Source organism: Clavelina lepadiformis, chromosome 9 (assembly GCF_947623445.1).
Source record: "Clavelina lepadiformis chromosome 9, kaClaLepa1.1, whole genome shotgun sequence".
Taxonomy (NCBI): domain Eukaryota; kingdom Metazoa; phylum Chordata; class Ascidiacea; order Aplousobranchia; family Clavelinidae; genus Clavelina; species Clavelina lepadiformis.
Window position 1 is genome coordinate 1313658 of NC_135248.1, and position 10783 is coordinate 1324440.

The window sequence follows — 10783 nt, forward strand, 5'->3', positions numbered from 1 at the left end:
TCAGTGTGTTGGTCATATCTAGAAGAACTAAAGAGATATTCAAGAGTGTGGACACTGCAGGACAAAGCTCATATCTCACACCATAAAGCTGTGGGGAGAAGCATCAGGGAAATTTTCAACATAGGAAAGGGGCGGTTCGGTGCCAGGAAGAAGCACAGCAAATGCTGTCTTTGCGCTACGACACCTCATTAAAGCTCAAACAAGGCCGGTAACGACTCGTCACAGTGGAGTCCTGAAGTGTGTAACTGCTTGAAACTGTATGGTATAATGGAAGCAATGAACCATGTGTACAGTTGATTCAAAAAGTGTAAAATATTCAATTGGCCGCACTGAGATACAGTAGTTTCTAGGCTTCAATATTTTTTTGTTTTATTCCAACTGGCATAGTCAGACTGAAATGAGAAATTTGTAAGCAGTGGATGCTACAAATGTTCCATAACTCTTACACACTCGCACTTGCAGCATATATATAATTATTTTATTAAAATAATGAAACATATGCAAAACATATAGAATGAATGCTTAGAAATAAACATAATAAAAAATTGGTTTCAATAGACCAAATACAGCAATATTGAAAACAGTAAAAAGAACATTGCATTTCGGACTGCATGTAGAAATTGTTACTAAAAACTTTGAAAGGCGACTATAACCCAAGCACCACCGATGACACACTGAAATGTATCCACACAACATACTACATCATTTGAATGTGAGGGTAGTTTTACACAAAACAGCAAATTGTTTCATACTTTGGAGTGGAAAGCAATTCATCACCACCATCTGGTTTATAACTCCATGTGCATGGTTGTTGGTTAAGCATAGATCTGAGTATTGGTGGTCATTTTGGTTCCATACTATAATTGCTTTAATAGAAATCAACGATTTATTGTTAAACTCAATACTACAAATTACAATAAAGTTAGTCGTGGTGCTAGTTGTCTTAAAAAGTCAACAGCATCATTCCCATGCACGTTTGTAAATTTCCTGGATTTTATCATGTGTTGGCGCACGATATTAGTAAAACTGTTGTCCACAGTCCACACTGAATTGATGACAAAAATAGAATGGAATCTAGTTTTTACCTGAATAAAGACTTACTTTTTCGTAAGTATCTGTAAAACTTTCAGCTCGTGTTCCCTTTCTTTTTCGATTTGTTTTTCCTACATTAAAAGTATGAAACGATTAAGCAGATACTAGACATCTATGTGTCAGGGTTATATTCTGAACAAATTATCCGAAACTGTTTTAAGTAATATATAAATAATATAATACATATAATTATATGATATATATATATACAATAATATATATATATATAATTATATATAATATATATGATATATTATCAGTAACTTCAAGTTCAACTTGACTTAATAAAAATATCATGGTAAACCTGGAAATTCATAAATGCTTGCATCCGTTCATCTTCTTGTCTTCTGTTGGTTTCAAAAAGATTACTCGTTATCTCTGAGATGCTTTGCAGAAACTTATCTTCTCTTGATTCTCGAGCCACTGAGAAAATTTTACAGTAGAGTTGGAAACAAGGCAATATACTGATATCTATGTTGTATTTTTGTTCCAATATGAAAAGGAGTACAAGCAACCGTTAATTTTGAAACTAAAAAGATTATGATGATAAAGAAATGAGATCACTAAGGTCTGATCATTTACTGTATGTTTTAAACAATACATTTTTGCCTTTTTGCTGGCTTCGGAACAACTTTCATTTTCTCTGCGTTGAGTTCTGAGACTTCAGATTTCACAGCAATGATCTTTAAAGAGCCTACATCATCTTCAGCAGGTGTTAAAACATACTCTGTATTGTAAAATTTCAAGTGTTTTCATGAACGTCAAATAAAGTGGTTCAAAAACAAAATACTGGCATGGTCTAAAGCCAATGCATTAAATCAGTGGTGTCAAACTCAATAGCGAGGGTCACTTGGAAATTTCGAACAACATGCAGGCTGCACCAACAAATCAGAGATGAGCTTAGCCAAGTCATTTTTAATCAATTTTCATTATTCTCATGCACATTCCCGAGCATGGCATATGTCATTGTCGTCTAAACTCACCATGTGCAGATGACATTCTTTTCTGCTTTTACAGAAATTGAAGTAGCCATTAGGAAACAGTAATATTGTACTTAAAGGTTTCATTAGCAAACTGAAATCGTTTAACACCAGCCAAGCTTTTTTGACATTAGGTTGTTGAAATTAGCACTGTGATTACAATACTCCCCACACAGTACTTTTGCAGTTGATCTATCTATTATTATTTCACATTGGTTTTTGTGACATCACAATTAATACATGTCATTTGTGTGCAAACATGGTGTAAGAATTCTAGCTGCTACAGGGCGCCCTCAAAGTCTGAGAGAACCACATGCGGCTCTCGAGTTTGACATCTTTGTGGACTTCACTTTACTGTACAACACATAGAAACCTCAATGGGCCAAATGAAAAGACATGGTGGGCCACGTTGGCCCATGAGCCGAGATTTTACCAGATGTGCATTAAATCAATGTAGACTAAGCAGAAAATGACTCAGGAAATGAAATTACCAATAACTGGCCATAGATCATTTCCCAGACTGCAGAGTTTGGCATAGGCGCATTTAACATTGTTTTTCATGAGTTGCAGTACAGTAACCAATGCAGGTGCATAATTTTGTAATTAATCACGTGGATTTTGTCAGAAAGTGTACACTAATGTGTAATTGCGCACTTTAAGTGCATCCAAACATTTTTGCACACCCGCACTGGACATGGTTGTTAAGCGCAAGCAAGATCTTTCCGTAAGCAACCATACTCAGCAGTTCGGCCAGACAAGAAAGTGTGGCAGTTTTCGACAAGAAAATTTGTGTGCAAAACCACAAATTTTGGCATGATGGCTTGCACTGAAGCCTTAATTCTTTGTATATTCATTATAAATCACCATCAAGAAGCTAACTTTGCCTGTTTTATTTATTATAAATCGACGTGAATGTGTAAAACTTCGGCGTGCACGTTAACAAGTCTTGTGCGTGCATGTGCTACACTTTCCATCAACTACAAATCATGTTAAAACAATTGTAGGAGTTTTAAAACAGAAGTAGCCCAGAAAGAAGCAAATATTCACAATACCTTCAACGTCACTAGATTCCAACACAACTGAGCTTGTCACAGGTCGATCTGATAGAATTGAATCCAACAAATCATAGTGATTTGCGATAGAATTTGGCATAGGAATGTCTGAATTAGATGACCGTCTGGTTTTACTAACACTATCCTTATATTTCAAGTACTGCCTGCGCAGAGCTTGTATCTTTTTTTGACATGACAGAGCATCTCTCCCTGGAAGTTTGGCAGCTATTTTTTCAAACACATCTTTGTGGGACTTGGCTGTTGAAATCATTTTTTGAATTTTTTCGCTGCCCCATTCAGTAATTAAAATAGTTACTTCTGGAGCTTTCCAAAGACTTCCTCTGTCGCCCATTTCAGATCGTGCAGACCTAAAGCACTGTATAACCAATTCTGTCACAAATTATTTCCAAAATATCTACTAACATAACCTTTAGGAGTAGCCTATAGTAACTAAACGGGCCATGGCAATCAATAACAAAGCACAAATGCACTGGCCAATAAAATTCTCGGCTAGTTAGCTAGCCCAGCAGCACCTAGTACAAAGAAAATATCTACTGCGCGCAGTAAAAGCGCAAGCACGAGTCTCTACTTCTTGCTCATGCGGTTTCACAACGTAAAAGTTTCACATGATCGAGTACGCGATACCTGGTATGAAACCTGTTCGACTTCAACTGTTGTGAAATCAGGCACCGTGACGTGATACATCATTCACACTGTCACTGGTCAACAGAATACGTTCGAATTGTATCGTTTATTTTTCTTCATTATTTGTCTGGGAAAGAAAAATATAATGTTAAGCATTACAGCGTGATAAAGTATCAACTCCACCAGCAAACACTGACCGGGAAAGAGCAGCAAAACCTAAACACTTAAGACGTAGGCCTACATGGATATAATTAACCAAATGAAAAAAATGAATAGGCCTAATGGTGAACACTGCCACTAAACTCAAATTCGCGGTCGTTGTTTCAGAAAGCGAAAGTGGACTATAAAGTGAAAATTTATAAAAGGCTACATGTTTGCAACTCTGTCGGACAAATGGGATCAAAATCTGATGTCTGCAGACAGCTTACATACAAAATACTTCATATTGTAAATGCTAACTTTAGGTTACGTCTACGACATTTACCTAAATTTAAAACCATATATATACACTAGCTAAGTCTATCGACCGCAAAATTTGTAACATTATTAGGCAAGTTAAACTACACGCATAATTTTAAATAATTAGTCCCGTATTGTAGTTTATACTAAAACATAGCAGACCGACAAAGCTGTTTCTGGATCTCATTGTTAATTATCTTGTGCGCCTCGGGTAAAGCATCAGTGATTATTCGTAATTTCGCCTTCAGTTTGCCAATAGCTTGATTTTGCGGATTTTGAACGGTTTGTTTTGTCTTTACTGTGTGACGATTACGTCACGAATCACGAGTTGTTTTCCAAGATGTTTGAAATTTAATTTAGAATCCTATAATTCGGTTGTTTACCAGACTTGAGTTTTCCTTAATGACGTCAGATAATTTCCTCGCTTGAACTGGTGTGCCATATATATATCGATGCAATGTTTACAATCTTCCTTTTCATGTGATCGATTTCACTGGTTACTACAGCGCTATGTAACATTCAGTAAGCTTTGCCCGAAGGCGAAAGCCTTTGTGTTATAATAAATAAAATGGGAACTTTATAAGTTAGTAATTTGTATAGACAGAATCAAGCAACTAACAGCATAGTCACGCAAATTTGAGAAATGAAAACTCATTCATCGAAGCAGAAGTAAAACAAGTTATCAACCATCTATCGTCCTCGCTCAAATTCTACAATTACCGCCAGCATATGCGGTCTTTATGACAGATATGTTTCTTGTGTAATACCTCACACGAGTAGTGCACAAGCGAATTATCTTTTTGTCATAACTGTTACGGTTTTTTATAATTTATAAATCTTTACAATTTTGAAGCTGTCTACTTTGAAATTTCACAACATTATTTACAAGGCATAAAGTTAGGCTATGGTAATTTAGCTTTAAATTAATCTACAAACTTTTACGTTTACTCTAACTTTGACACCGAAATGCAAAATCATTACATGTATTATTTCAACGATTTCCATGCCGTTGAAAGAAGCAAATCTTTCAGTAATTAGCAGGATAAAGATCCCAGATTTCTCGTGGTCAATCTCTCACAATAACTTTGCTAAATGTATTTCAGTTCTGTTAAGTTCTTATTAAGTGGAACAACAGATCAAATATTTTTCTCTGTTATTAAAATGAAACCTCAATGGGAATTAACATAAATATTTGACTGCACAAGAAATAGCTCACTAATATTAGACGGCACTTAACGAACACGAATGACATTTACTGAAGAGTAGGCTTAATGCTGTGTTTCTTCGAACATAAGCCGCCTCAGGAACTATTTTTAAAGACAGGGCCATTAAAAACTTCTATTTCACCTAATTAGGAATGAGGAACTGGTGTAACAACCTGGATAACCTTAGAATGAAGGATTTGTTTGGTTTTAAGATTTCTTTGCTAAGTTTGGGCTAGTTTAAAAGTAATGTAAGGCATTAAAAGCAATGAGTCAACCCTATTTATAAGTCGCTCAAAGTTGAGCGGATAAACTGTTAAGCCTCGGGTTATATTCGAAGAAATATGGTGACAAAAACAAAAAACCAGGAAAGTTTAAATCGCACCAATTTTGTTGCTAATTTCGACGTCATAATGTTTCTTTATATTCCGGAATCGTAAATAAATTTCTCTCGCGTGAATTGTCTTTCGTCTTGCTAAGGTTTCTTTCGTCGGAAAACTTTTCTGAGAAAGACTTCGCCGGCGAGCTCATTATTTGCGCCCCCTTGCAGTGGTTGGAATATTCATTTATTTTCCGTTGGTGGGTGTTGTGAGCCTCAGATCGTCGCAAATTGATTTGTTTTGCCTAAAATTTGAACAAATTAAGCTGCGAAAGTATGCCGAGGTTTATTCAGCACATTTCTTACCAGTTTCTTTGCTTTCGTTTTATTTTTAACCAACATTGCGTGACAGCAAAGATGGACAGTTTTAAACTGGCCCTCGTGTCGATATATCAAAGCCAAGATTTGAGGCAGGTGTCGATTGACGCAAACTTCAGTCAATCTGGAATTAAAAGACATGATTGTCTTGTTTATTGTAGCCATCCGGTAGAAAATATGAATACAGTACATGCTGCTCTACAATTTCTATGGTAAACTATGAGTCACACTACGTGGCAAACCTTCGATAAACGAAGAATTTTGGCGATAAAGTTTCACTTCTTGTGTCCTTATTTTCAAACGCATGATGACAGGAGAGAGCGAGTGTTTCACATTCGAATTTTAAAGTCATCGGAACTCCGATTTTTCCTTCTCGACTCCGCTTCCAAATTTTTCCCACCGCGATATCCGTCGACCCCTGCCCTGAAACAATGTTTTAAAGTGACGTCGTAGTTCACAACGAAACTATTGCCAACACGTAACAGTTAACGTCGTTAATTTCTGTTGTCAAATTGATCCTTTGATTCTGACTGATGAAAATCTTTGTGTGATGTTAACACGGCAGCCGGCAACGTTTTCTCACCACTCAAGTCTGACTTCTCTAACTCAGTTTAAAACAAATTTTCTTACCTCCGCATAAGATTGTCGAGATATTGCCAAGATACAGCACTTTCCCCGCGGATAAAGCGTCTCTTCGCGGACAAAATTTCCGTTGTATATTACTTCCGCCTCTTATAATTTTTCCTTTAATCCAATTCAAGCCTCGCGTCAATTGGTGTGAACATAAGTGGCAACAATTTTCTGGTATGACGTCATTGTTCGACTGCATTGTTTCGTTTTCATGGTTCATTGAATTTTCGGAGTTTGAATAAATTGTTTCAACCGCGATGGCTTTGGATACGTTATAACTGCCTTTGTTGCAAAACGGTTTTCTGATTCTTTGAATGATGCTTCCAATTACGTCATTATCTTCATAAAAGTCGCTGTAAATGTCGTCATTTCCGGTTGGCAACGTCCTTGAACTTTTTCTCAAATTTGTTGATTCTGGAAACTGCTGGTTACCACAAAAACCAGGATTGTTGAAAGCAAATGTTGAGAAGTTGGTCGATGTTTCATGATTTTTGACGGTATTGGAGGGAATACTGGGAAGTTTTCGTCGAGATTTCCCAAGATTTCTGGGTAAATCGAGTTCAATATGGATACTGGAAGTAAGTCCATTTCGTTGTGACATCATAATCTTTCTTCAATGAAGTTTGTTTTCAATTACGTCAAATGCAACTACGTCATCCTGAAATTTTCCTAACTTCTGTAAAATTTTCTGGTTACTCTCTTAGCTCGACGATCATTCCAGGATTGATGACGTCAAGCTTATGGAAGAACAATCTTCTCTGATTACTAACATTTCTGCCTCGCAAACAAAATTTCAACAATTTTGTTTCATAATTTTTTCTTTGTCAGATTTAAACATTTTTGAAAACCAGCAAAATTACAACCTGCCAACCCTGTAATTAACCAGCGGGCGTCGTCGCCTCTTAATATCAACGCCACCTCAAATGATTCAGCCGCGTTTAAGGTTATGACGTCATAATGAGCAGTCACGAGTGACCACGCGAGAAAGATTAGCAGCGGAACGGAATTTAACTAATCGTGTGAGTCATCTTGGAGGGTAGGATGCTCTACGACTACGTCATGACGTCATAGGCTAGCATTATTGTCTGAAAAATAGTTCTACTTGACGGCATAATTCCAAATTAACCGCAAAAAATATAAATTAGGAATTAAGAAACGAAAAAATTTAAAGTAATTAACCAAATATAAAATTGTCTTTTTAAATCAGCACGTATTGAAAATAATCAAATAAATAAATAAATTCCCCGTTTTAAGATTTGTTACAAACCACGCATCACACTCATACAAGGATTTGCGCTTGACGTAGATCTACTTTTCTCTAAGAATTGATGAACAACGGGTTGATTGTGAGCTTATCAAAATTAAATTTAGCTTAACTTAGTCCACTTAGCCAGTGTCCACTTATTTCGTCCGTTCCCGCAACATCTGTGTTGCGACGTACCGGACACGACGTTAAGCATGTGGCAATGTAACAATCTAACTTGAACAGAATTTTCTCATGATGAAAATCTTTTAAGACTTTTGGTACAAAATTTAGAAGTAAAACTTAGCAGTAAAACTCGTGTCTTTATGTTTGAGCCATTTTTTGCACAAACTGCATTCCGCATATATGTGGTTGAGCTTTTTCTTTCTAAAGCAGAGTAAACTAATAAGAAACAAGAACCGCCAAATAAGATAACAACCAAAAGTAGTAACAAACGATAAATTAGAGAGATTTGTTTTTAATTAAATCTTACAAGAAAATATAATAATGGGTGGCTATACAGCATTTCAAAATTGTTGTACACGGTGGTTCAAAATGTACATTATAAAATGAGAGCTAGTGTACAATAAATTTCATTTCAAGATATTTGAAAGCGTTTTTTTGAGGCTTAATAATATTTTTGCGCACTTAAGGCGGTGTGGACAAATATGGGGACTTCATATCCAGTGTTTACAAAATTTCGGCCCCCTAATGCTATCCTAAATTAGCCAGCCTCATTTATTTACTAAATTTATACTCTGCAAATGAAAGGAAAAGACGATTTGAATGTGGAGTTTTTGTAATTTCGAAAATTGCGTTCTCACTGTCACCCAGGGTGAAATGATATTTAAAAGCATAAAGCTGAGTGCAAAGGGCGGTCGAGAGAAAGTAACTAATGACTAATGAGATACAGTTTTCGAACATTTTCATGAAGTTCAAAATGACAAAGGTTCTTAAGTAATCACTGGAAAATGATAATTGCACTAAAGTTAGTTTAAATATGAAGCCAAATGCCAAAAGAGTTATATTAAATCCGTTGATATTTAAATGAAACAGGTAAAGAATTAGATCTACGCTGGCAGTACTACTTTTGTTCTGTTTTTTTTTGATTTTTGGAATGGCGGTTTATTGTTTTGTGCGCCGGATTTTGTTTGCCAATTAAAGTCAGGTCAAATATTAGAGGCAAAGAAATCAAAATGTCAAAATGAAACAAACCAGGCTTAGACTTTAGAGGCCATGAAGTCGATTTCAATTTCAAATACAGCGGAGCCGAAGTCTTTGAATTTCGGCTGCCAAATGCGCTAGGCCTAGGCCTAGATCAAAGGGCAAAATATTTTGAGGTAATAGTGTCGCCAAGAAGAAGCTTTTTGATTAACCTTCTTCGATAAATACCGGAAGGCTTAGTCCTACTAGGCTAGGCTTTTAAATTTAAATCTGCCCAAGTGCTAACATGCGAAGTACGGTAACACCTGCTGCGAGACTGAGAAAGTAGGCAAACTTTACCGGTCTAAAGTGCGAATGTGATAATGTAAACCTAGGCTAGGCCTATATCGAAAAGAAGACATTGCTTCATATTATTTTCATTTGTTTCACTGGAATTTGAGAAAATTAATTTTTTAACACAATTTGGGCATGAAGCGTTCGACTATAGTTATACATCTGTACGAATTAGCGTAGTTTTAGATTAATTGGAGTTTAGCAAAAAATATTGACGTGACATTTCAAGTTGAAAAGTTACACATTTATAGGCTATTTGCATGCTCCTCTCATATTGGAAAGTTTGTAGGCTTAGTCAGTAAGTGCGCAGGGGATTAAATTTAAGGGTCTAGTGCAGAAGTGCACAACCGCAGGATGTATTTGTATGCTAGACCCCTGTTACCCAAATTCTGACGTCCTTTGGTTGTGTACTTCTACACTAGGCCTAGACCAGATTTTTATTTGTTACATAAAAATGGGTTGAGGCGATCAAAAGATATTTCAAGTGTTTTGTCTATGAGCCTGATACTGCACTTTTACATCATATCTATTTAAACGATTCCATTTTGTCCTTGGGAAAACAGATGTAAAAAGAAAGCAAGTATAAAATGTTTAAAAAAGAAATATTAAAAAAAGTGTTGGGTCAAAAAGGTTCCTAATCTAACGTCTTATGTTTTGTTTGAAAAACAAGATATCAGGTTGAAAAAGGAAATTATTAAAAAAATATTTGTATTTGCTTTCAAGTGAAGATTATAGCCTACTTATTCTCATTAGGCCTAACACGATTTTTTTCAATTTGGCACATTCCTAGTAAACTTTGTAATTAATTGCATGTTTTTCTTGTAATTCAACTGCTTGTCTCAAACAATGTGGCTTGACTTCAACAATGTTCTTTTCACTTCGATTTGGTTGTTGATATGATAGTCTTTATCTTAAGACTGAGGAAAGTTTTTGCATGACATAAACTCTGCGATGATTCCTCACCGTTCGAGCTCTGGTTACCGAGCTAGTCTTGTGCAAGTTCTCATTTTTGATATGTTTGCCCAATTTTAAAGCTGTCCACCAGGTCCACTGAACAGGAACTAGTGTCATTAGTGCCGTGTGCAAGGGCATTACAATGGCAGTGCCACTGGGTGTCAGACATGAGAGTTGGGCTGCGTTATTGCGAGGCCAGCACTCTAAATGCTCGGCTACTAAGTTGACAGATCTACACGTATCTCAAATTTTGTTTTAAGGATTGCAGTTAAAGATCAACTCTCTTTGCAAAGGAAAATTAAATTAGTGTTTTAATCTGAAATAGTTTGATT

At 36.1% G+C, this 10783-nt stretch overlaps 2 protein-coding genes across 2 annotated transcripts; both read right to left on the reverse strand.

The window, feature by feature from the left end:
• Window positions 1-456: 456 nt before the first annotated feature.
• LOC143471116 (uncharacterized) lies at window positions 457-3718 on the reverse strand. The gene is made up of 5 exons (XM_076969474.1): window positions 3125-3718; window positions 1694-1819; window positions 1397-1515; window positions 1102-1163; window positions 457-866 (listed from the first exon to the last, which is right to left on the reverse strand). Exons 1-5 carry the CDS (start codon window positions 3474-3476, stop codon window positions 842-844), a joined length of 684 nt encoding a protein of 227 aa, XP_076825589.1. The 5' UTR covers window positions 3477-3718; the 3' UTR covers window positions 457-841.
• A 1573-nt stretch (window positions 3719-5291) lies between these two features.
• On the reverse strand, window positions 5292-7645 carry LOC143470572 (uncharacterized). Its single transcript, XM_076968795.1, has 4 exons — window positions 6758-7645; window positions 6370-6550; window positions 6116-6251; window positions 5292-6054 (listed from the first exon to the last, which is right to left on the reverse strand). The coding sequence occupies exons 1-4, from the start codon at window positions 7359-7361 to the stop codon at window positions 5839-5841; spliced, it is 1137 nt and encodes a 378-aa protein (XP_076824910.1). The 5' UTR covers window positions 7362-7645; the 3' UTR covers window positions 5292-5838.
• Between the last annotated feature and the right edge of the window lie 3138 nt (window positions 7646-10783).